Source organism: Equus caballus, chromosome 25 (assembly GCF_041296265.1).
Source record: "Equus caballus isolate H_3958 breed thoroughbred chromosome 25, TB-T2T, whole genome shotgun sequence".
Lineage (NCBI taxonomy): Eukaryota > Metazoa > Chordata > Mammalia > Perissodactyla > Equidae > Equus > Equus caballus.
Genome location: NC_091708.1, coordinates 32,862,047 through 32,887,264, shown reverse-complemented (window position 1 = coordinate 32,887,264; position 25,218 = coordinate 32,862,047). Strand labels below are relative to the sequence as shown.

Here is a 25,218-nt window from a genome sequence, read left to right as displayed (position 1 = left end):
GTCAGGTTGCCTGTTCTTTTCACTAACACCGGCCTGGGGTGGAGAGGAAGGGGTGGGTGGGAGAGGTGGGACCAGTGGATGGCTTTTTTATAGGTCCCAAATTCTTCATGGATTTGACTGAGAATCAATAAATTTGTAAAACAGAGACTGGAGGGGCTGGCCCCCTGGCCGGTGGTTAAGTTCACGTGCTCTGCTGGGGTGGCCCAGGGTTTCGATGGTTAGGATCCTGGGTGAGGACGTGGCATCACTCGTCAGACCCCGTTGAGGCGGGGTCCCATGTGCCACAACAGGAAGGACCTGTAACTAAGCTATACAACTATGTGCCCGGGAGATTTGGGGAGATAAAGCAGAAAAAGAAAAAAAAAAAAAAAACAGAGACTGGAAACTGAATCCTTTTCTCTTAAAAATGAATGGCCCCACGGACTGCTTGTCTTGGAGGCCCCTGAGATCCTTTGCTTGTCCTCAAGCGGGCACGGCCCCTCCAGCTGGCATTCCAAGACCTTCCTTTCACCAGCAAGACTCTCTATCCCGCAGGGTCAGCCTCTCTGTCATGAGCTGGACGACAGCAGCTCTGCCTTGGGTGGGCGGGAAGCTTAAACACCCCTCAAGTTAAAAAACAAAATCAAAGAAGTAAAAGACAATTCCCAACTCCAGTTTGGTGTCGAGAAAAAAAACGGGACCCTAATCCATAAAGAGAATTTAATGGGTGCCTCTGAGTAATTAGAACAAAACCAAAGAAGGGAGCCTTTGTCCAATTCGCAAAAATAAAGGTTGTTTGTATCTTTTAAACAAAAATTCTAACCCAACGCTAAATTCCATAGCTATCTTGATTGATAGACACAAATTCATAGGGAATACGTGGGCGCGTGTGTGCGTGCGCGCACGTGTTGTTTTGTGTGTTTAGACGAAAATAGAAACCCTTCCTTAAAATATTGAGTTTTGGAAAACACCGTGCCTCCGGGAACCGCTCCGGACCCTCTCTTTGCTCCATCCCAATAAGCTCGGAGGAGCCTGGCGCCGTGCTGGGCTCTGCAAGAATCCAAGAGGGCTAAGACTCGGGTTTGCTACGGCTCACCCCATCCCCACGCGGGATTTCAGGCAGGCAGGACACGGGGGTGAGGGTTCAAGTGCCAAGTCTGTATGTGTTTATTCTGCGGACACATTCCTGAGTCCTTCATTTGTGCCAGGAACGCAGCGCGGGGAGGAGGGGAGTGGAAGCGTGTCGGTTCCCGGTGGGAGAACAGAGCCTGCGACGCCGCAGATCCAGCCCCGGGCCTCAGTTTCCCCATCAGAGGAGCGCTCGCCCCGCCCCCGGGGCGGCCCCGGGAGCCTGCTCCGGCAGCGGGGACCCGCCCCGGCCCTCCCCGGTTTCCGCCGCCCGGGCCACGTCCTCGGCGCCCCACCGGAAGCTCCCGCCGGGCCGCAGAGAGGCGGAGGCGGCGGCGGCGGCGGCGGCGGCGCCGAGGTTGGTTGCACTACACCCCGCCCCCACCCGCCGCGCCCCAGCCCACCCCGCCCCCATCCGCCCCGGGACTGCGGGCGGCTCCCCGGCCCCCGCCCCCCGCTCTCCCCGCCTGGGACGCGCCAGCTCCTGCTTGCTCGGCCGGGGGCTCCCCAAGCGCGGCCTCCCTCGCGCGCGGCCAGGGCCCTGGAATCCGCGCCTGCGGAGCCCGGCCCCGAACTCCCTGCCGCAGCCGCCGGGGTGCCCCGGGTTCGCACATCCTTGTATAGTCGCGGGCGCTGCTCTGCTCCCGGCGTTGCGCAGGCAACTGGATATATGGCGGTGGCGAGACGACGGTCACTTACCCTCGGGGGCCGCACAAACCGGGTTGAGGGCCACAAACAGGCAACCCAGAATCACCGAGCCGGGTGGGAGGGGGCTGTGCTCGTGTTGTGGGACGCAATGGGATCGCAAAGCCAGGTGCCTAACCCCATCCTGAGGGCGGCCCACGGAGTCTCCCAGGGGAGGTGGGGGATGGTCCAGGTGCGCCCCGAAGGACAAGTGGAAGGCTGGGGAGATGGGGGTACGCGGCGCAGAGACTCCGCGTGTGCAGAGCCCCCAGAGGGTGGAGCCACAAAGATGGGACCGATGGAGGTTCAGGGTGGAAGAGAAGGGGGTCAAGGAGACGATAAGGAGCAGAGAAGGGGGCAGGGAACACGAGGGGATGCGGAAAGGAAGGGATTCCGTAAGGAGGGGCCAAGACTCCTGTCAGGTGCTGGCCAGAGGGCTGGCTGGATAGAAACTGGGACGGGCCCAGGGCATTTGGCCACCTCCACTTTGAGAACCTTGGGGAGATTCCAGTGAGGAAGCAGACAGTCCTTTCTGGAAGTTCCTTTAAAGTGAGGAGAGTGTAGATGCGGGAGAAGAATTTGGGATGAGGGTGAGGAGCCTTTTAAAGCAAGTGTGTGGTTAGAAGACAGGCTCTGGGTTCTGAAGTTCCCACCCTTACTCACTGCAGTCCTCACCACTGTGAAACCTTTGGCAAGTCACTTAACTTTGTGCCTCAGTTTCCTCCTCTGTGAAATGAGGATGATGATGACAATACCTGCCTCACAGGGTTTGTGTGAAGGTTAGATGAGATGGCACCTGTAAAAGTACTTAACACAGCACTAAAAAGCAGTACCTGTTACTATTCACTTTTATGATTAGAGCAGTTTGAGCGTATTTGATGCTGATAAGAAGAGGCTGCTGGAGAGGGAGGCATTGAAGACCGAGAGGAGAGAAAAGGGACTAGAGAGAAAGCGTTGGGAACTTGGTGGGGAGATGAGTCTGGGGAGTCCATCTGTGCCAAACCAAGGGAAGGAGGAGGAGTGGGATGCAGGAAGTTTGCAGGTCTGGGGTATGCGGTGAAGGGAATGCCTCTCTGACAATCTTTTCTCTGAAGTAGGCCTCAATGTCACCTGCTGAGAGGGCCAGGCCAGGGCTGGCCCAGGTTGGGGTAGAGGTCTGGATTCACGTTCCAGCCAGAGGGTGCCATGCTGTCTTTCCCAGGAGCCCCGGAAGGTGTGCAGTTGAATCTGCCTGGGGTCGGAGGACATCTGACCTGCCTTGCCAACTCGGGAGGCTCAAGTAGAGCTGATGGATGTGAAAACACTCTGTAAGCATAATTTACCATTTTAGCCCCTTTCCCTGATTTTGAAGGGCCGAAGTCATCGTCGGAATCCAATCTCGAAGCCTTTTGAGCACTTCTTGTGGGCCGTGCACCCTGCCCTGCTTTCACCCCTGATAGTCAGGTGAAGTCGTTATTATCATCATCCCCATTTACAGATGCAGAAACTGAGGTTCAGAGAAGTTAAGGACCTTGTCTCGGGACCTGGAGTCCCACAGACCTGGTGCTAATGCTGCTCCGCCACCCGGGGCTCTGTGACTTTGGCCTGGGCATCTTGCTTCTCTGAGCCGATACGTGGCTGCAGAAGAATTCCCAGCAGGTTGCTCTAAGGATTCAGAAGGAAAACGTCGTGCGGCGCACGGGAGACACGCCAGGAGCTGTAGTTCCACCACTGGGATCTGCATCCCACTTGGCTACTGAGACCAATGCCCTGTGACCTGGTGTATGTTTAGAGGTTTGTTCTCAGGGCCAGGAAGTGGTGCTACCTGACCTGAGCGTGTGGCCACTTATGACTTCCCGAGGGAGGCCGTGGGGGGTGGCCCTGAGCTGTCTATGATCCTGAGGCCTCGGACTTCAAAGGAGGGGAGGGCCCTGTGTCGTCACTGTCACCGTCACTGACGAGGAATGCCATGGGCAGTTCTGGGCCATCAGAGACCTCCCTGCTGCCTCGGGTGGCCCTGGCCATAGGGTTCCTGAATCTTCGAGGCCAGAGGGGCCTTGGAGACCACCTGCTACCACTCCTTATTTTACAGATGGGGTAACCGAGCTCCCCTGTGAGGAAGTGACTTCTACGAGCGACACTGCACAGGGCAGAGTTAAAGCGCCTGGAACTTGTGTTTTGGGACCTGCCTCCAGGCCCCTGGGGATTTCCACCAGAAAGGTGAGCACCCCCACCAAGAATTCTAGGCTGCTTGGAGGTCCAGGGAACACAGACATGTCTTTAGCTGTGGCTCTGTGACATCCCCTGGGGAGGAGGTGGAGGAAGCCAGTGGCAGCTTACAGTTCTCTGACAGGGGAACTCTGACGATTGTTCCTGAAAGTCCGTGACACGGTTCTTTTTTCTCTCTGACTTGCTCTCTTGCTCTCTCTCTCACTCTAAAGAATGACTGGACACTCCAGGGGCCTTCAGGCACCATCCAGGGGATTTTTTCACCACAAAGGGTAATTCCTGCCCCATCCCTGCTGTGACTCAGCGGTGACGTTGAACCACACAAACCAGAAAGAAGAAGATAAAGTCTTCAGACTCCTGCTCACCAGAGAGGGTGGCCTGGGCCAGAACACACCTCTTCTCTCAGCACAAGTTCCACGAGGCTGGTGCCCTGCCCCAGAGGAGCTTAGACGGGCCCCCCGCCAGTCTGGGACGCCAGGATGGCCTCTGGCTCAGCCAGCAGCCCCCGCCCGGCCCCCGATGAGAACGAGTTTCCCTTTGGGTGCCCCCCCACCGTCTGCGAGGACCCATCAGAGCCCAGGGCCCTCTGCTGTGCTGCCTGTCTCTCTGAGAACTCGAGGTGAGGGGTCTGAGGACCAAAGGGGGTGGGGAGAAGGTACCAGGGAGGGAACCCTCATGGGGGGCTTTGGGCAGGTGGCTTCACCTCTCTGGGCCTCAGTTTCCACACCGTTTCCACTGGTGCTGCCCCTCTGGCTATTGGTGGAAGGAGAAGTGGCCGCAGAAGATTGTCAGCTCCCACAGCAGAAGGCTCGCTGGGGCGGAGCGAGAGCCTCTGGGCCCAGCTGGGCTGCTTACTTGCTGTGTGGCCTGGTGCAAATTGCTTAATGTCTCGAAGCCTCAGCTTCCTTGTCTGTAACATGCCGTAAAGCTATTTTCTACCTCCCAGAATTGTTACAGACCCAATCAGTCTTATTCAAAAAAGTTCATATAATAATGAACGTAAACTCCCTTAGTAAAGAACAAACTTCTGTACAAATATATCTCCTTCTACAATACTACCCATCACCTCGTTTGCTGGGAACCCTTTTAAAGGTGACAAAGTATCTGTTTATATTATATATATACAATGTATATTAATATGTATATGTTTTATACAAACATGTATATAAAATGTACATTTTTGTATGTATGAAATGTATATATATCATATATATGAAAATATGCATGTATTTGTATTTAAAATATAAATAACTCAGATGTGACATCAATACGATCATTTTAAGCAACTGTTACACACCCATTGTGTACCACATGCTCTTTCTTTGTGTCTTCAGAAGAGCCTGGAAAGGTGGATCCTGTTATTATCCTATTTCACAGATGAGGACAGTGAGGCCTGATGGAGCGATCAGGTCGGTTTGCCCAGGCCAGTTTCCTGGCAAACGTGCTCTTAAACTGCCATGTGCCCCCAGTGTGACCTCTGTTTGGGGCTTTATAGCTTAAGAAGTGGGAAAACTGAGTCAGACGAGTGAGAAGTTCAAAGCTTTGAGAAGGGGGGAGGCTGTGAGAAGAGGCGGCAGAGGTTGTGGCCATGGAAAGGCCAGGTCAGGGGTGGTGGAGCAAAGCTTGACTGGTTTAGCATCAAGCTGATTGTTCTGGGCTCCTCTCAGGCTTCTGAAACGGGTCTCTTGCCTTCCCTCCTCATTCTTCCAAAACCTGGCAGAGGGGAGGGAGCTGACTAGGTGTCAAAGGGACCCAGGCCTGAGGTCTGAAGAGCTCTGCCCAGCTCTGCTCCTGATCCGCTCTGCCTTGGCCTATCCATTCCCTCCTCACAGGCCTCAGTTCCCTCCCTGCAAAATGGGCGTGACCAGTAGCTCTCACGGTGGATCAGAATCACTTGGGAGCTTTATAAAAGCACATATACCCATGGGTCACCTGGTCAGAGTCCGACACCCACTCCTGGTGAAGAAGCTCAGGCTAGATGTCCTCTGAGGTCCCTTCTTATTCTAATAGGCCACGGTCATCTGTGATGAGTAAAAACAAGAGACCAAAACCTAGTAGAGGAAGCTGCAAAGAGCAAATACAGTCACACTTCCACAATCCCTTCCCTGAACCCCTGGGTCAGATGTCTTCTGGAATTCAGCGTTTTTTCAGATTTTAGGAGAGCGGGTCAGTGCATTCGTACACAATTCTTCCAGCGGAGATTGAGGCAGCACCTTGTAATCAAGCATATTAGTATTTCTGCAATGGAACATATAACTCTTCATCCTAAGTGGGTTGAGTAAGGGCTCCAACAGCCTGGGGTCACTTCAGCTCAGTTTGGGCTGCCAAAGGACTCACCGCCGGCTCCAGGCAAATGTTGGGTGCTCAGGGCTTTGCAGGTTTGGCGGCGGGGAGTCCGGGCTTGTGGACCTGCATGCTCACTGCTGTCAGCCTCCAGGCTTCAGACGTCAGCCTGGGCTTTGGAGCTCTCGGGATAGGGGCTGGTGCCAGGGAGTCAGGACTGCCTCACTCAGCGCGGTTGGTTTGTGTGTCCCCAGGAACGGCGAGGATCGGGTCTGTCTCAAATGCAGAGGGGACGACTCCCAGTCTGTGGGCCCAGGAAGCCTGGTGTCTCAGGAGAAGGTACGTTTGCACAGCCAGGAAAGGGGATTTGTCCGTTTGCTCCATTGGTCGAGGCCAAGTAAGCAGCTGCCTGTGCAGCAACTGGCGGGAGCCTCTGCCCTTGTCTTCAGTCTGGACTGAATTCTGTTCATAAGAGGTAAGGAGACTCATGTTCGCAGTGGTGGCGTGACTTGCCCAAAGCCGCCGGGCTGATCTGCGACAGATTCAGGTTGAGAACAACAGTCTCGGCCAAGCATCCACATACGATAGCCGGCAGGCCAAATCCGGCTTGCCACCTGCTTTTGTATGGCCCACTAGCTAAGAATGGTTTTGTATTTTAAGTGGTTTGCGAAAATCAAAAGAAGAGTGATATTTTGTGACATATGAAGTTCAAACCTTTGTGTCCATAAAGAAAATTGTATTGGTACACAGCCACAACCCATGCATTTATGTGTTGTGTGTGGCTGCTCTCACCCTGCAATGGCAGAGTTGACTAGTTACAACAGAGGCGGCAAAGCCCAAAATATTTGCTATCTGGCCCTTAACAGGAAAAGGTGGCCAACTCTTGATCTAGACAGTTCTTTCTGCTCCTGTCTGCGCTCAGATGGGGAGAGGCCATTCTCAGCTCAGCTCTCAGGCCTGCCGAGCTGTGCTTCCAGGAATAAGAGACAGCTTTGGAAGGGTGAGGGGCCAAGGAGACATCCCCAGGCACCCCAGTTTAGAACCCCAGCCCTTCCAGGTTAGAAGGACCCTCGCAGGTCCTCTGTCCAGCCCAGAGGTCCCCACAGTCCAGCCAGGATTGCTCTCCCACCAGTTCATGACCAAATGATAAAAATAAGGAAATTGTAGTGAGTTTTTCTTAAAACTAAATTCATTCCATTTATAGAATCAACGTTTACTCTGAGATTGTGCCCTTCCTTTAATGTCTTCATATAACTGAAATGATAGTGATGATAGATGGCAGAATTTTTGGTAAAGCTTTTACTTGGTAAAATTAAAATATGGCAATCTTTATGTTAGTCTGTCAATTTAAGAAAAAACACAAAACTTGTATTGGTCCATGAACCGCCATCTGTAAGAACCACTGTTCTACATCTAACCTCCTCATCTTCCATGTGAGGCCCCGACACCCGCTAGGGGGGTCTCAGTGTGGAGCTCCCCAGTCACCAGGGTCTTGCCCTCGGCCATCCTCACTGTCCGCCCTGTTAGGCGCCCAGCTCATTGCAGCCTCTTGCACCGAACCCAGGGGTCAGGAGCCTGGTGCCCAGGGATGGCTCTGTGTAACTCAGTATGTTGCCTGAGATGACTCCCATGCCTGTTTCTCAGTCTGTAAAATGAAGAAGCTACGTTGGCTCCGCAAGGCCTTTCCAGGACCTGTGATGTACGGCTTACTGGTCAATGGCTGGCAGGGCGGCCCTCCCTCCCACCTGTGGGAACAGAGGCAGGCGAGCCTCCACACCTCCTTCTCCCTTCTTGACTTCGGCCCTTCTCCTTCAGAGAGTTGGGGGAGTTTCCTGTTCCACCCAAAGCTGGTTTTGAGCACTCTCCTGCCCCCTGCTCAGCAGCCCGTCCTCCCGCAGACCCTCAAGGGACTAATAGTAAGGGTCCAGTGAGTTTTCCCAGGACTTTACCCTCCGCCGCGTGCTAAGAGGTAATAGGATAAACTGATCCATGGAGGCACTTCCTGAGCCTCCCTCTTGGGCATCTTAGTGGACCGGCCATGAGCTATGAGCCAAGAGCAGACCCATCACTCTTTCCATGGGCCACCTCGCTCCCCCAACAAAAGGGAGGGTGTGGCCAAATGCTTCCTAAGGCCCCTCCCTGCTTGAATGCTCCAGGACTATTATTTTTAACTTGTTCTATTTTTGCCTCTTAACGAAACTAATACACATTCATTGTACAAATCTTAGATAATATAGATGAGATATTTTAATATCTCTTAATCCAGTGATTTTAATGTTTTCATCTTTAATGTGAAATCAGATGAGAGTAGAAGTGCTGTTATTGAAAGGGAGAGTGGACTCGTGTCCTCTTAGTTTCTCTCTCCTGTCCCAGCCCCCTGGGGATTCTGGGAATTCCTAGGGCCCAGCAGGGCACAGTTTGAAACTGGCTGCCTTAAACCAAATGAAGTAACTCTGATGGTGGAATTCCAGGCACTCTAGCAGGCTTTGGGGTGGGAGGGGTGCTGTCTACATTTGGGGGTGGAGGCCTCTTGGACACAGGCAGACCTCTGAGAAGCATCACTCTCCCCCACCCCCGGCTTCCCGGCCTAACACAGTCATCACTGCACCCCGGTGGAAAGCTGGGGAGTGGGCGAGCCAGTGGTCTGACACCTGCCGAAAGCCACATAGTGGAAAGACCAGGGACTCCTCTGGCTCCTGACCCTGGTGGGGACTTTGAGGGACTTTTGAGCAAAGGAAGGCAGCTGATTATAAGTTAACACTTTGTGTATGTGGTAATTCCAAAGTTCATCTGTGCATCTGGGGAAACCTAGCAAAAGGAGGTAGGGTGGAGGGGCCTGGCTGGGGACCAGCTGAGCTGAGCCCGGAGCCGCCCATCCTCACAGACACTTTCCATGCCATCTGCTTATCACTTTGTGCTCTTCCTCTGACTTCATTAGATTAATCTCTCTCTAAGAAGTGCTTGGAGCCATAGACGGAGTGGCTAATGTCAGAGGAGATATTAAAGGATTACCGTTGACCTAGTTAGAGCCTTGGTTCTTGCCGGGAGAATCAAGACCTTCCTACAGAAGCGACAGTGAAGTAGGGGACGACCCAGTGGCTGGAAAAGAAGATTTCAGTTCTGTCTGTCTGCGACCCTGTGAATGGGCTCGTTTCTCCCACTCTTCCCTCTGAGGCCACTCAAGAAGGTCAAAAGCAAGCTGGCCTCAGAGTCTGGTGGCTTACAATAATGCCTTAACTTATTCTACAATCAGAAAATGACAAGAGGTCAAGCTGTCTGGTCTAGTTTCCGTTCTGTACTGGATTCGTGCCAGGTGGCTTTATGTTCTCCCAGTGACGGGGAGCTCATTACTCTGTGCAATGACCACTTTCCCTACAGGGGACTCTGACTGTTGTACCGTTTTCCTCTTTATTTGTGCTGTACTCCCTTGGGGCCACAAAAGGCGAATCAGTCAGCCTCTTGCCCCTAAGGCAGCCCTGCCTCTGTGGGAAGACACTGACCACGTTCCTCTTGAGTCTGTCCCCAGTCTCTATGCATTTGGCATAACTGCTCCCGTTTATTTGTGTCCTGTCAAGTGTGATGCCTGGACGTGAATCCCCGAGCCCTTACACTTCTGAGCTTGACACTTGCATCTACCCTCGTCGATCCCATGACATCCTGTGTCACCACCTCCTGCCTCCTAGGCTAGTGATATTCAAATGTTTTATGCAGGTTAAAATAACACAGTCAGCCCTAAGTTCTGGAATCCACCAAGTGCTATGGAAAAACAGGAATGAGCAAGACTACTTCCAATTGGGAAAATCAGGCAGGGCTTCCTGGAGGAGGTGGCAGTTAAACTGAGCAGAACTTGGCAGAGAGGAAACTGGCCCAGTTACAGAGGTGGGCAGGAACTGGCGGGCAGCGACAGACTGACTGGGTCCACTCTATGACTGTAGAGTGCTTCTCCCTCAGCACTAGCTGAGACCTGATCAAAAACGGCCCCCGTGGGCATCTAAGACCTCAGCCAGCCTCTGTGCCCAGCACAGACCCTCTGTTCCGTGCAGTGGCTTCACTGAGGCAGCTCTCATGCTCCTGGCACCCTCTTAATGCTCACATTCTCAGAGGCCCACAGGTCCCCGAGTGGGGGCCTCTCGCTGGGACCCTCTACTGACCCCGTCACAAAGGGCCTGGGTAACCAGGGTGGCCGGGAACACTGCACCCCCCCAGACTTCTCGGACACAGACAGAAGGACGAGTGTTCCCTCAGGGCTGGGATTTTGTTTTCTCTGTTTCTGTTTCCTCCTCAGAGGAAATTCCACTGCAAATTTTATTTTTAGCAGTTTGCAAGCAATGAGGCAACTCACACAGGGGCCGCTTGTGGCACCAGACACACACCAGGCTTGGCCCAGGACAGATGCCCTGTTCTTCCTCTGCAGCCCCAGCCTGCTTCCCTCTCCTGTCCCCTCGGTCCCCAGCCTTCAGATGAGGCCGCCCTTTGGTCAAGGTGAGGACTCTGTAGTGAGGAGGAACGACCCTGGATGTGGACCCCAGGCCCCTGGCCTCTCCCTGGCCTTTGCCTCCACCTTGCATCCCCTGCTGCAAGTCATGGACCATCCATGAGCTTTGGCTCCTCCACCTACGCAAAAGAAGCAGAACCTCAGAGTCCCGACCTCCCCCTCGTGGTACTGTGAGATCCGATGGGGTGGTGCGCACAGGGGTGCAGGGAAAGCAGCAAGCCCTTGCCAGGTCTCTAACTATGGGACAGAGGACCCGGATTCTGGTCAGCTCCTCAAATGTGCAAGCTTGGTGTGCCCTCCGGCCAGCCGTTCTCTCACTTTGCCCATCTGTATGAAGGTGAAGCTAATTCTGCCCTGCCTGCCTCCAAGGATGGCTGCAGGGACCCTATGAGATAACACGCAAGGATGCCTCGGTCCTGTATAAATGCGAACACACTGAGGGATGTTCCTCACTCCCCGAGGAAACCCAATGGGAAAATGGAGTCTTACAGAACTAAGAGTTTGAAATGGGAAGATTAAATGAAATGCATGTATATGGCAGCCATTGGGGGTGGGGGTGGGGAGGAAAGATGTCCCAAGGGCAGTGCTTAATCTATTAGGAATAAAAATATTAGTAATAGTAAGATTCCTAGTAATAATAATGGCTAACATTTAGGGAGCACTGCGTTAGGCAGAATGATGTTCCCCGAAGATGTCCACGTCTTGATCCCCAGCACCTGTGACTCTGTTACCTTAGTGGCTGCATTGATCTGCTCGGCCTGCCATAGCAAAGCACCACAGACTGGGTGGCGTAAACAACCAGAAATTTATTTTCTCACAGTTCTGGAGGCAGCAAGTTCGAAACAGTGTTGGTTTCTCCTGAGGCCCCTCTCCCTGGCTTATGGATGCCGTCTTCTCCCATTGTCTTCAGGTTATCTTCCCTTGGTACATCTGTGTCCACGTTTTCTCTTCTCCTGAAGGCACCAGGCATGTTGGATTAGGGCCCGTCCTAATGACCTCACTTTAGCTTAAAGACCCTCTCTCCAGACACAGTCAGGTTCTGGGGGTTAGGACTTGAAATATGAATTTGGTGGGGGATCCAGCTCAGCCTGTAACAATGGCAACAAGAACTTTGGAGATGTGATTCAAATAAGGGTCTTGAGATGAGGCGATTACCCTGGATTCTGTAGCTGAGTCCAGTGTAATCACGAGGGTCCTCATCAGAGGGAGACAGGAGAGTCAGGTCAGGGAGGGATGGGAAGATGCTCTGCAGCTGGCTTTGAAGATGGAGGATGGGACCACAAGCCAAGGAATGCAGGCGGCCTCTAGAAGCTGGAAAAAAAACAAGGGAACAGCTTATCCCCTGGGGCCTCCAGAAGGAACACAACTGCAGACACCTTGATGTTAGGACGTCTAATCTCCAGAACTGTAAGATGACAAATTTAGGTTGTTTAAGCCATTAAGTTTGTGGTGCTTTGTTATAGCAGCAATAGGTGACTAATACCAGAATTTACATGTATTATCTCATTTAATCCTCACAATAACTCTGAAGTGGGGGGTAGTATTATTATCTACATTTTGAAGATGAGGAAACTGAGACTTAGAGAGGTTAATAACTCTCCCAGGGCCACACAGCTCGTATTTGAAGCGACAAAAATGGGCTTTGCGCCCCAACAGGCTGGCTCCAGAGCCCACCACCTAACACCTGTAGCTCTCCAAGGAATGAATGATTGACTGATGATGGGACTCTGGGCAGCCTGGCTGGCCACCGAGGCATCTGACAGCCTCTCAAGTCACCCCTACCCTTCCTCTGTCAGCCATTGGAGGCTTGTCACAGCCCGCACGCATCCACGCATCATCCTAAGGATGACCCCTACATTCATGTAGCACTTTCCACCCTGCAACGGGCTTCCACTGCACAGACACGACACCAGTGTGGCTGAGCTGCCCAAAGAACACATCCCTCCACCTGCGGGGTGTTTTGGGAATGCCACTGACTTTATCCCTTTCACCTTTGTATCCCTCCTGTGACTCACTTCAGCTTAGAACCGCAGAGGATGTGAATCGTGGACTTGTGGGGAGTTTCAGGCCTGAGAGCTACCCCTGGTACCTTCACCCAGGAACCAGGGCCGCACCCAGCATCAGCCCCTCTGTTATTCCCACGTGTCGGGAAGCTACCTGCTGGGAGAGGCTGCGTCACTGCACGCTCCCCAGCGCCAGCACGGTCTTCCTGCCAAGGCTGCCCTCTGCCCCCCAAACATCTGTTTTCTATTCTTTTTTGGGAACGACTTGTGCTTGAAGCCCAGGGCAGTGGGCTGAGGGCGGGTGGCCCTTTGCTGGGCTGTGCTCTGTGTCCCAAACCAACTAAACTCATTAAACCCACAGCTTATTTTACTTTGAAAGAATAATAACTAGTGTGGCTTTGTATTCGCTTGGTCCAAGAGGCCTCCGTGCTCCCCATCTTTCATCCTGAGCCCCATCATTCATTTTGCCCCATGAGATTATTCTTTAAAAAAAAAAGTTCTTGGAAAATCAAGATATTTATATACGGTAAAGTTCACTCACTTTAAGTGTACAGTTTGATGAATGCTGGTAAATGTATACAATTGTGCGACCACTGCAGCCAAGATGGTGACTTTCTCCCCTGGAAAAAGCTTCCCTGGGGCCCTAGATAGTCAGGCTCCCCCGGCTGCAGCCCCAGATAGCCACTGGTCTGGTTTCTGCCACTATGGTTTGGTCTTTTCTAGAATCTCTTAAGAATAGAATCATAGCATGTAGTCTTTTGTGTTCAACTTTTGTCGTTTAGCATGTTTTTGAGGTGTCTCCACGTTGTTGCATATATTGGTGTTTTAGTCCATCTGATCGCTGATGGATAGAGATGTACCACAATTTGTTCACCCGTTCACCTGCTGGTGCGTATCTGGATCGTTTCTAGCTTGGGCTATTATGGACAAAGCTGCTGTGAACATTCACATACACACATGGACATATGTTTCAGTTTCTCTTGGGTGAATTCCTAGGAGTGAAATGTCTGGGTGGTATGATAACTTGATACTCGTGGTTTATGAGTAAGTGACTTTATAAGTATAATTTAACTTTATGAGATATTTCCATAGATTTTCCCAGAGTGGCTGTACCATTTTGCATTCCTACTAGCAACATAATGAGTGTTCCAGTTCCCCCACATCCTCACCAAAACTTGGTATTGTCATTCTGTTTTCATTCTAGCCATCTAGTGAGTAGATTGTGGTATTTCATTGTGGTATTTCATTATAATTTGCATTTCTCTGGTGACTAGTAATGTTGAGCATCTTTTCATAGGCTTGTCGTTTATGTGTCTCCTTTTGTGAAGTTTCTGTTCAGTATTTTACCCATTTTTGTTAGGTTGTTTATCTTCTCATTGTTGAATTGTAAGAGTTCTTTATATATTTTGGACATGAGCTCTTTTCAGATATGTGTTTGGGAAAAGTTTTCTCCCGGTCTCCCGTGGGCTGACTCTTGACAAGATAGTGATGCAGTGTGGGGGGAGCCCTGTGACCGTGCTCTTCTCCTTCGGCAGATCCCTCCTCCTCTGTGAGCCCCAGTTTTTTCATCAGTAAATGGGAACAAAAAATGTACGCAGCCCTCCCCACAGTGTTTTTAAGGACCGTAGGAAGAATTATGACCATGAAAGCACTTTGTAAACTCCTCAGACCTGTACCTAGGTTAAGAGTGTTGTCCAGTTTCTGTTGAGTCCTGAGATCCTTCTGTATCCCCACCCCCTCCCCACCAGCTGCACGTTACCTGGAAGGGAGAGCACTGCAGGGCAGGCGCGCCTCAGTGAAGGATGGATTGCCAGGGAGAGATCCCGAGGGGAACTGTGAGGAAAGTCCCCATGGGCTTCAGGAGGAGGGAGGCGCTCACTCATGCAGCCAGCAGGTTCCTAGCTCCTGTGCCAGGCGTTGCCCCCAGCACTGGGAACAAAGCCGGGACCCTCACAGAGCCCCCAGACCAGTGGTAGCAACCATAGAGTGAATGATGACTTCAGGGCTCAGTGGAACACGTCCTGATGGGAGAAGTGGCAGCACTGCCCAGGATCGCAGCCAGGGCCCTGATCCTGTTTTGAAGGAAGCTCACAGAAGGGCTGAAGTTCAAAGGGTGGAAAGGAGTCAGCCAGGCGGAAGGAACAGCATGTGCAGTCATGTGGCCCAGCCCATCTCATGCTCTGGTGGATCCTGGTGATTGCAGAGAGCCCCAGTGGTGGCCACTGGGACCCCCATACCATCCAATGACACGGTTATTATTTGCAGGACCTCCCGGAGGTGGCTGAGGCTGGAGTTGGGTGCCCCTTTGCAGGTGTCGGCTGCTCCTTCAAGGTAAGCATCTGAGTGTGAGACAGAGATCTGTCCACTACAGGCCCAGACCTCTGGATCACCCCACTCCAGCCCCTCCAGGATTTTCCCACAATGTCAAGCTACTCCTCTGGATGTCCCTTACATGAATGACTCTCTCAAGCAACAAATCCCACTGGTAAATCATCTCCATACTCAGGGAAGTTCTTCTTAATGTCTCACCTGAGCATTGTAGCGTCACTAAAATGACCCCACCCCTACCCCGCCCTGGTGCCTCTCTCCATGGTCCTGAATCAGCATGACACTCAAGGGCAGGGCAGACTTGTTGCTCTGGAGGCCGGGATGCACGTGACTCATGATGCCAGGGTCCTCCTCCAAATCCCCCTGCTGCACACAAAGCCACTTCCCCCTTGCTAGGTGAATGGATCTGACTTTCCTTGGCAACCTTTGTCGGCAGCACTCTCCGCGGCTCCCTGGTCCTCCCTCCACCTTCTCTGTTTTCACTGATCAGCCCTGTTCTCTTGGCAGGGGAGCCCAAAGTTCATGCAGGAGCATGAGGTCGCCTCCCAGGCCACCCACCTAAACCTGGTGTTGGGCTTCATGAAACAGTGGAAGGCCCAGCTGGGCTCTGGCCTGGGGTCCGGGCCCATGGCCCTGGAGCAGAATCTGTCAGACCTGCAGCTGCAGGCGGCCGTGGAGGTGGCTGGAGACCTGGAGGTCGACTGTTACCGGGCACCCTGTTCCGAGAGCCAGGAGGAGCTGGCCCTGCAGCACTTCATGAAGGAGAAGCTCCTGGCCGAGCTGGAGGGGAAGCTGCGTGTGTTTGAGAACATCGTCGCTGTCCTCAACAAGGAGGTGGAGGCCTCCCACCTGGCCCTGGCCGCCTCCATCCACCAGAGCCAGCTGGACCGTGAGCACATCCTGAGCCTGGAACAGCGGGTGAGCGTGGGAGGCAAGTTGACCTTCAAGGCCGGCTCAGGGGGGTGCCCTTTGCCCTATCGTATCTCCAGAGCAGTGGACCTGCCTTCCTTCGAAGCATTCTCCCTGCTCAGAGCAGTCACTTCCCCATCAGGAAGTCTCTCTTCTGTGTCCTGAGACCTTCGAGGAAGAGCACTGAGTCAGAAGTTATAGTCAGGGCAAAACTCCCCCATGCAGTGCTTCATTTCCTTCGCTTGAACTTCTTCTGTTATGGGATACTCCGTCCCTAAGCTTCTCATTCCATTGCTGGACATTTTTCACTATTAGAGAGTTCTTCCTTATACTAGACTAAAACCAGCCTCTCTGTGTCTTCCCTGCATTGTTCCTGGCTGTGCCCCTCAGGGCCCAGAAAGCAAATCTGACTTCTTGTCCCCATGGAAGCCCCTCAGAGATGAGCAGTCAGTGATTATATCCTACCTGAATATTTCATTCTTTAAACTAAATGCCCCCAGTGCCTTCATCAGAGCACACTGTTTTATGCTGTCCTCATATGCTCCAGCTCAGTCTCTAAGGGATTCCACATGCTCAGAGTGGAGGTCCCAGACCTACTCCAGATAATCCACATATCTGACAGTTCTTGGTTGAGCAGGGCTGTCCCCTCCTTTGTTCCAGAGCTTATACTTTTCTTAATATAACCAGTCATCATGCTAAGGTTGCATTTTTTTTTGCAGCAACATTACATCACTGTCTGATGTTGCGTTAGGCCCGGATTTTAGTTCCAGCTCCCCCATTAACTTGTTGTGTAGGTCTGAACAAGTCACCTTCCCCCTGTGGACTTCCACTTTCTCACCAGTAAAGTTAGGGATTCAGTTTTCTTTAAGGATACTCACTTCCCTACATGAGCACACCCAAGAATAAATCTGTGTTCTTTCAAATGTCAATGGGGAAACCTACGAGAGGAGCCAGGTGCTGGGTTCAAGTGAGCCAGTAAAACCTTTATTTATGTACCTCTTGCCCCAGCTAGAAGGTGGGCTCCCTGAGGGCAGACCATGTCTTCAGTTCATCAGCAAACTTCCTGGCTCTGCTCTTACTTGCCAGACACTGTGCAAGACAGAGATAAAATGAGCATGGGCCCAGCCCTTTGTAGGGGAGACCATCTGTCTGGTAGGAAAGGCAGGAAAATATATCTCATAAAACTGTGGTAAGGGCTGACTAAGAATGTAGATGAGAGAGACCAGCTGAGCTAGGGCAGTGTTGAAGGCTTCCCAGAGGAAGGGCTCTGTGACCCGGATGCCTGATGGATGAATAGGAGTTTGGTGGAGTGGAGAAGGCAGGAAAAGGAATTCCAGGAGAGGGAACAGCACGTGCAAAGGCAGGTGCACATGCCTGTAGGAGGCTGGTCAGGAAGACATATTGTGGGCAGATCTATCTCCGTGTCCCTCCATCCCCACCCCCTCCCCAAGCGGGGTTCTGGTGTCCCTGGCTGAATGGGTGTCCCCACAGGTGCTGGAGTTGCAGCAGACCCTGGCCCAGAAAGACCAGGCCCTGGGCAAGCTGGAGCAGAGCCTCCGCCTCATGGAGGAGGCCTCCTTTGACGGTACCTTCCTGTGGAAGATCACCAATGTCACCAGGCGGTGCCATGAGTCGGCCTGCGGCAGGACTGTCAGCCTCTTCTCCCCAGGTACCACCTCTCCAGGGGCACAGAGACCAGCTGGGGGAGGTTGGCCCCCTGGGCCCAGGAAACAGGGAGAGCAGTCAATTCTGGGACAGCCGTGCCGTGTCCAGTTAGACCGGTGTCCATCCAGGCCACCTGCTGTGCTGGGCCCACGGAGCTGGTAGACTCCCCGCTGAGCCACACAGAGCATGGGCTGTCTGAAGCCAGCACGCCCTGCACCTCCCTGAGCATCCGTCACGTTCTGCAGATGGGAATAAAAGTTGTCCTCTGTTCCAGGTGGATAGCGGGTGTGAGAGTGTGCTCTGAACCAAAGCTTGTGCAAATGAGAACACCATGGGACCCCGGCCCTCGGGGAGCCAGCGGGTCTAAGTCAAAGAGTGTGCGTTTGTGTATGATTGGGGAGCACGTGAGTGAGCATGGAGTAAATTGGGCAGTTCTTACTCATCTCTGGACCTGGCACAGCATCCTGCATGAAGTGCTTAGTCATTAGAGGTTTCCTTAGCTGATAACCGTTTATACAGCAGTGCGTGTGTTTGTGCAGAAACTGCTCAGACGTGGGTGCTCTTCCCCTCGCCTCGTTCATGCGCGTCTGAGTGAACGGTGGGTCGTTAAGGAGCATTTCTGTCAGTGCCGATTTTAAGGACCCCTCACAACTGCCCCAGCTTCGTGCCTTTCCTGTTCCTGAGCTCCTCTGACACACCCAAGACCCCCAGCGCTGGGGTCACTCCTCTCCAGCCTCCTGACGTTATGGAGGGGGAGACAGAGGCAGCGGAGTTTGCCCCACGCCACAGAGCAGGTCTGGGTCCCAAAGCCAGGCCCCGTGGGCTGCTTCTCCAGGCTTCCTTCCAAAGAGGGAAAAGCAAGCAGTGGCTCTGGCTTCTTGTTCTAGAATATGTAAGGGGCAGACATGAGTCAGACTGTCAGCCGTTGCTTCCCTGCCCCTTCCTGCCTGCCCCTACCCCCGACACACACACACCCTGTGCCCACTCGGCCCCTCCTAGAGGGGCCGTGTGGTAACAGCCCACACTCAGAGGGCCCTTTCAGCTGTCCAGGGAGAGAGTCCACAGGCCGCTGTGCTTAGTCACCAGGGGATGACTCAGCCCTCAGGGGCCCTTGCCAAGGGTGGAACTGTGAGCTGGCCCGCTCTCCCCTGGCTTCCAGGAGACCCCAACCACTTGACCTAGGGCAGCAGAAAGAAATCAGTGTTGGGAGATAGGAGGCCCCGGCCATAATCCTGGCTCTGGCCCCAACACACTGTGAGAGCGTGGCCAGCCACTTCCCCTCGCTGGGCTCTGTTTCCTGAATACGAAATGCAGGTTGGTTAAATCCAAGTGTGGTCCCAGGACCGGCAGCATCATCATACCCTGCCAACTTGTCAGAAATGCAAATTCTCCGTCCTCACCCCAGCACGACCCAGTCCCGAGCTCCGGGGGGCTCTGCAATCTGTGGTTCTGACGGCCAGTGGACCCTGGGCTGAACGATCTCCTAGAGCTGGGTCCCCTCTCTGATGCTCTATAATCGAGAAGATTGCTGGGCTCCCACCCCACATTTCTTAGCTTTGAGCCACTGACCTTGGGCATGCCTAACCGCCGGTCCTAGTTTGGTCGTCTGCAAAGTCCAGCGCTCTCCAGCTGACTGTGGCTTCCGCATTTCAGCTTTCTACACTGCCAAGTACGGCTACAAACTGTGCCTGCGGCTCTATCTGAATGGGGACGGGACGGGGAAGAGGACCCACCTCTCGCTCTTCATCGTGATCATGAGAGGGGAGTATGACGCTCTGCTGCCGTGGCCTTTCCGGAACAAGGTATGGGCCGGGGCAGCGATGGCGTGGGGCTGGGGGACCTGGGTCCTGGTCCTCGTTTAGCCATGAACTGGCTGTGTCACCTGGGCAAGTCCTTTGCCCCCTCTGCGTTATCAGTTTCCTCTTTTATCAAACAAGAGCCGAGTTCACATCCGGTAGCCAAGGCTCCCTCCAGCATCCTGAGTCCAGGGGCTAATGTGCCTGGACCAGTGCCCCTGGAAGACAGGTAGAAATGAAATCCACTTGGTGGGGTGAATAAGGAAAACTTCCTGGAGGAGGTGCTGTGGGGCCAGCCTGAACTGGCAGCATTTTCAGAAAAAGGGAAGGAGGCAGACACCACTACACACCTCTTAGAATGGCTAAAATCTAGAACACTGACAACACCAAATGCTGGCCAGGATGTGGAGCAACAGGAACTCTCCTTCATTGCTGATGGGAGTGTAAAATGGTATAGCCACTTTGGAAGACCATTTGGTGGTTTCTTACAAAACTAACAGACTCTTGCCATATGATCCAGCAGTCACACTCCTTGATATTTACCCAAAGGAGTTGAAAACTAATGTCCACACAAAAACCTGCACACACATGTTTACAGCAGCTTTATTCATAACTGCCCAAACGTGGAAGTAACCTAGGTGTCCTTCAATAGGGGAATGGATAAATAAACTGAGGTACATCCAGACAACAGAATATCATTCACCACTAAAAAGAAATGAGCCATCAAGCCATGAAAAGACATGGAGGAACCTTAAATGCATATTATTAAGTGAAAGAAGCCAATCTGAAAAGGCTACATACTGTATGATTCCAACTATGTGACATTCTGGAAAAGGCAAAAATATGGAGACAGTAAAGAGATCAGTGGTTGTCAGGGGTTGAGAGGAGGGAAGCATGCATAGGCAGAGCGCAGAGGATATTTAGGGCAGTGAAAATACTCTGTATAAGACCATACATAATGATAGCTACGTGTCACTATACATTTGTCCAAACCCATAGAATGTACACCACCAAGAGTGCACCTTGATGTAAACTGTGGACTCGGGGGGATTCTGATGCGTCAGTGTGGGTTTATTGATTGTAACCCATGTACCGCTCTGGCACAGGATGTTGATAGTGGGGGAGGTTGTGTGGGGCAGGGGTAAGTGGGAAATCTCTATATTTTCCATAGTTTTGCTGTGCACCTAGAACTGCTCTAGAAATAAAATCTACTGAGAATATTTAAGAGGGTGGGAGAAGCGAGGCATTCTCTGCAGGTGGACAGCAGCAGCCAGGGGCTGAGGGAGGAAAGGGGGGGAGGGGTCGAGAATACGGACCTCAGCTGGGGTGGAGGGAGAGAAGGGAAGACAGGTAGGGCGGGGGCGGGAGTGCCACCGAGGTCTGGATATGAGTCAGTGGCTCAGTGGTTCCCATACGTTTGGTGGAGATTTTAAAAATACCAACAACTGGGTCTCAACCACGGTACATGGTGCGACCTGAGCTTTAGGGTCTTCAAAACCTTCCCAGAGGACTTAAGTGCAGCCAAGTTTGAGAGCGCGGCAGTGGGCGGTGGGAAGCCGCTTCACGTCCTGATGGGCATTTCAGTGATGTGCCAGGAAGGAGGGTTTGAGTCACCTGTAGATCACCAGCTTCCCCGGGGTACACATATCCGCCTTGTGCATACCAGAAGCTCCATTCATGTTTCAGGGCGTTGACTCACAGCCCCTCAGTTGAAGGCCTATCTTTTCTTGCCCCAGGAGGTTCCAGCTATAGCTGACGGATCAAACCTTTCAGAGTGGAAGGGGCGTTATAGGTTATCCAGTCTGGCCTCCTTGTCAGGGTTTCAGTCTCATCCTTAGCCCCCAGCAGCCAACCAAAATTGACTATGGCATCCGAATTCTCCCCTTCCTGCTGGATAGAACATCTGATCCCTAATCATAGGACAACCCCTGAAGCCTGCTCAGAATACCAGGTGCTTCCATTCCTGGGGTCTCGCTATGTGCCAGGTGTGGTCCTTACGTTGTTTCTTTGAGTCCTAATCAGTCAGAGCTCAAGGTCAGAGAGCTACACAGGTGATAGACCAAGACCCGGCTCCGAGCCTCGGTGCTGCTGCCCAGGGCCTGACCTCCCACTGCCCCTCGCCCTGCAGGTCACCTTCATGCTCATTGACCAGAATAACCGGGAGCACGCCATCGATGCCTTCCGGCCCGACCTGAACTCAGCATCCTTCCAGCGGCCCCAGAGTGAAACCAACGTGGCCAGCGGCTGCCCGCTCTTCTTCCCCCTCAGCAGGCTGCAGTCGCCCAAGCACGCCTACGTGAAGGACGACACCATGTTCCTCAAGTGCATCGTGGAGACAAGTGCTTAGGGTGGGCTGGGCTGGGTGAGCCACACCTGACTCCTGCGGGAGCCCCAGCTCCGACTGCGGCTTTAGCAAGATGACTTAGGTCCTGCCCTTGACGCCCAAAATCCCAGGGTGCAGTGATGGGCAGGGGCTGGCTTGATCTGAGCAGGACTAACAGATGGACTGTGGCTGGCCATCACCGTAGGGTGGCACGACCTTGGGCTGGGCCCACAAAGGCAAAGGGTCCAGGAGGAGGCGGTGGCAGAACTGTCCTCCTCTGCACTGACCACACTGCCCTGGAGGCCGGGGAGCCACTCCGGCCCTGAATGTTGAGATAGGCTTTGACCAAGATGGGGAGGGAATAGGGACCAGGCCCGGGGCACGGATGGTGAGCTGGAGAGGCAGGACCTGAACCAAGAAGCTCTCAGGATGGGACACTCTCTGCAGGGCTACCACGGAGCACTGGAAACATGCTTGCTCTCTTCCTGCCCGAAGTCAGAACTGGGACCAGGAGGTGGAAGGGAGTGTACAATGTGAATTCAGTCTGTCCGTGCCTGGACTGAGTTCCCCATCACTGGAGGCAAGCAAGCAAAGCCAGAGGGCTGCACTTGGGGGAAGGCATCAAATTGGGGGTTGGATTTGAAGACCTTGAAGCTTCCTTCCACCCCAGAAAGTCTCTAGGTCTAAGCCTTCTGGCCCAGGTGAGGCCTAGGTCTGCAGAGGTTCTAGAAACATTCAGGAGCCTCATGCCCTCCAGCTTCCAGGTGGGCCTGGCTGGCCCACATGGCACCTGCCACCCTGGGCCTGGCAGCTCAGCTTCCCTAACATGCAGGGGCACACACAGGCCCTGCGTCCTGTACTACCACCAGCAAACACCCCTTCACCTCCTCCAGGTGAAACCAGGTCACTGAGCTCCCAAGAGCATCCAGAAGGACCGCGGAGGAGAGGGGCATAAGCTCTCCTCTCTCCCTGCCTGGGGGTCCCACTGTCAGCACTTTCCAGAATCTCATTTCACCTGGTTCCGCAAGGTACTCACTTCTCTAGTTGACTGATCAGGGCCTCTGAGCCCCTGAGCACAGGTTGTCCTTTTAAATATGGATAAAACCAAAGAAGGAATGTTTTTCATCTCGTGAAGTTTTCATGCAGTGTATGGTTGTGGGAGTCAGTCACTGAGCCAGTTGGAGAAGACCATTGCTGACTTCCAGGTGGCACTGTCAGTTTCACAGTTACCATCCCAAGCCGGTGTGCTGGCAGGAGCATCCCCTCGGCCTCAGCCTTCCCCTTTCCATCATGGGGATGCCCACCCCAGCCTGCCTCCCTTACTGGGCTCGTGAACCTCAAAGGAGATGCCACACAGGAGAGGCTGGAGAGAGAAAGGCCCCGGGCACCGTGGCCACCCACCTCACCCGTCATGGCCTGGCCGTGGCCCACGGTCGTCTTCTCTCCTTGGAGACCTCACACAACCACCTCCTGCAGAGACCCTCACCCAACTCTCCAGAGACCCTGAGATTCCTGTTGCCGCTTGGGGCTCCAGGTCAGGACCTCGCTCCTCTGCCCACCAGCCTTCTCACAGCTCATTCCTCCTCTACATGCTGAGGCCACCATCAACTTCACTCCTCACACCCTCAGGGTTTTCATCTGTGAAATGGGTCAGCAGCCCTGCCTGTCCTCCTGGCCCAGCATTTGAGAGGATTGTCCTCACGAAGGAGGTGAGGGAGCAGCTCAGCACAGTGGGCTCAACACATCAGAAAACCAGACCCAGCCTGGGTCCAAGCCCGGCATCCCGTCGTGCCTCAGCTTCATTTGAAAACGGGGGGTGGGGGGGGCGCATCCTCCCAGCCCTTCCCAGCTCACAGGGTTTTCACGAGGCCAGAATACGAGAATGGCGCGTTAGTGCTGTGTCTGCGCGACGGCATCGTGCCGTTGGTGACAGGCTACAAGCACGTCAGGGCTGCTTTTTCTTGTCCCCACCGTCGACAGCCTGTCAGTATTGGAGACTGACTTGCTTCCCCTCGACCCGTGTAAATAACAAGGGAAGGTCTGGCCTAGCGAGTGATGGGGACCTCGCCTCAGGGCTGGTGTCCTGACAAATAGCATCTTCATCCCTACTCAGTGAGTGCTGAGCTGACAAGGCATTTGTAGGACAAGCTACTGCTGGGGACAGCTATTCCTCTGTACCTTTGATTGCTTATTTCTCATGGGAAGAGACCTCTCTTTGAACAGTGTGAGTCACAGCCATTCTTTCAGCAAAGCTCTATTGAGACCCTAGGGAGGGAAAGGTAACGTGAGCCCCCCACCCTTGAGAAACTCTTAGTTCAGCAGAGGAAGTAGATACGGAAGTAGGTCATTGAAACTGATAAGAGAAGCTCAGAGAAAGCACAGGATCCCAGATCCACTGGGTGAAGCAGGGAAGGCTTCGCGGAAGAGGTGGCATTTACACTCAGCCTTAAAATATTGTGAGATGCTGAGGATAGGGGTGTAGGGGAGAGTAAAGACGGAGATGAGAAGCAGGTAGGGTCTGTGAGGCAGAACCCTGGGGGAGAGGCAGAAAGGTAGGATGGGCATCGAAGGCAGTCCCAACTGCCAGAAAGTAGGAGCACTGGGTGGGGGAGGTCCCAAATCACCTGCGTGACCCTCTGGGCTGTCAACAGCAGGGATGATTTCAAACAGTAGTTTATCTTCCAAAGAAGCCCTGTGTTAAGTGCACAAAACATCTGACATCTCGCCTCTTACAGGTGATTCAGGGGAGGGAGGCAAGAGGCAGGCAAAGCCACGTTTCACTGGCTCCTCCCCACCCCCCACCGTTTCATCCCCTCTTAGAGATTGGGAAGCTGAGACCGGAGAGGCCAGGGGCCTTGTCCACGTGGGAGCGGGGGAGGCAGCTGGAATCAGGGGCCAGGTCTTTCGCTTCTAGTTACTTTCCTTCCTCTTCAGGCTTCCTTTGGCTGAAGTCTGTGTCTTCAGCTTCAGTGAGGTCACACCTTCCTGGGAGGCCTTGGGAGGCAATGGGTCCCTCTGCTCCCAGCCAGAGGGCCAGCCCTGCGGGACTACCCATGTTAACCCAGCGGTGCCCGGGAGGAGAGGGTGGGCACAGTCAGCACCCACACGTTGGCTGTCACCGGCAGCTCACGGGCCACCTCACTGGTGTCCACAGGTGACCCTCGGACAACCCTGAGCAGTAGGGACAACTATTATGTATGCCTTTATTGTTGCTTTCGGATTGTAAGAGATATATACTTATTGTAGAAAAACCAGAAAACTATAAAAGTAATATACAGAAGGAAGTAAAAATCACCCATGAGCTCAGTGTGCAGAAAGTACTACGAGAAACATTTTAGTAAATTTTGTCTTTTCGAAACAGTGGATACAAACACACACATAGACTTTTAAAATGCAATTAAAATCATACTCATTACA

At 53.2% G+C, this 25,218-nt stretch overlaps 1 protein-coding gene across 26 annotated transcripts; it reads left to right on the top strand.

Moving 5' to 3' along the window:
* The first annotated feature begins 1,341 nt into the window (after positions 1 to 1,341).
* Positions 1,342 to 25,218, top strand: TRAF1 (TNF receptor associated factor 1). Of its 26 annotated transcripts, none has more exons than XM_023628781.2 (12): positions 1,342 to 1,465; positions 2,993 to 3,098; positions 3,269 to 3,564; positions 3,863 to 3,990; positions 4,212 to 4,618; positions 5,334 to 5,408; positions 6,537 to 6,621; positions 15,046 to 15,111; positions 15,616 to 16,026; positions 17,509 to 17,686; positions 19,336 to 19,484; positions 21,607 to 25,218. In XM_023628781.2, exons 5-12 carry the CDS (start codon positions 4,479 to 4,481, stop codon positions 21,823 to 21,825), a joined length of 1,323 nt encoding a protein of 440 aa, XP_023484549.1. In that variant the 5' UTR covers positions 1,342 to 1,465; positions 2,993 to 3,098; positions 3,269 to 3,564; positions 3,863 to 3,990; positions 4,212 to 4,478; the 3' UTR covers positions 21,826 to 25,218. The 26 variants fall into 26 exon arrangements, with proteins under 26 accessions (XP_023484549.1, XP_023484551.1, XP_070107501.1 ...); XM_070251386.1 differs by lacking the exon at positions 1,342 to 1,465 and adding an exon at positions 1,530 to 1,921 and having other exon boundaries at positions 2,889 to 3,098; XM_070251387.1 differs by lacking the exon at positions 1,342 to 1,465 and adding an exon at positions 1,566 to 1,921 and having other exon boundaries at positions 2,886 to 3,098.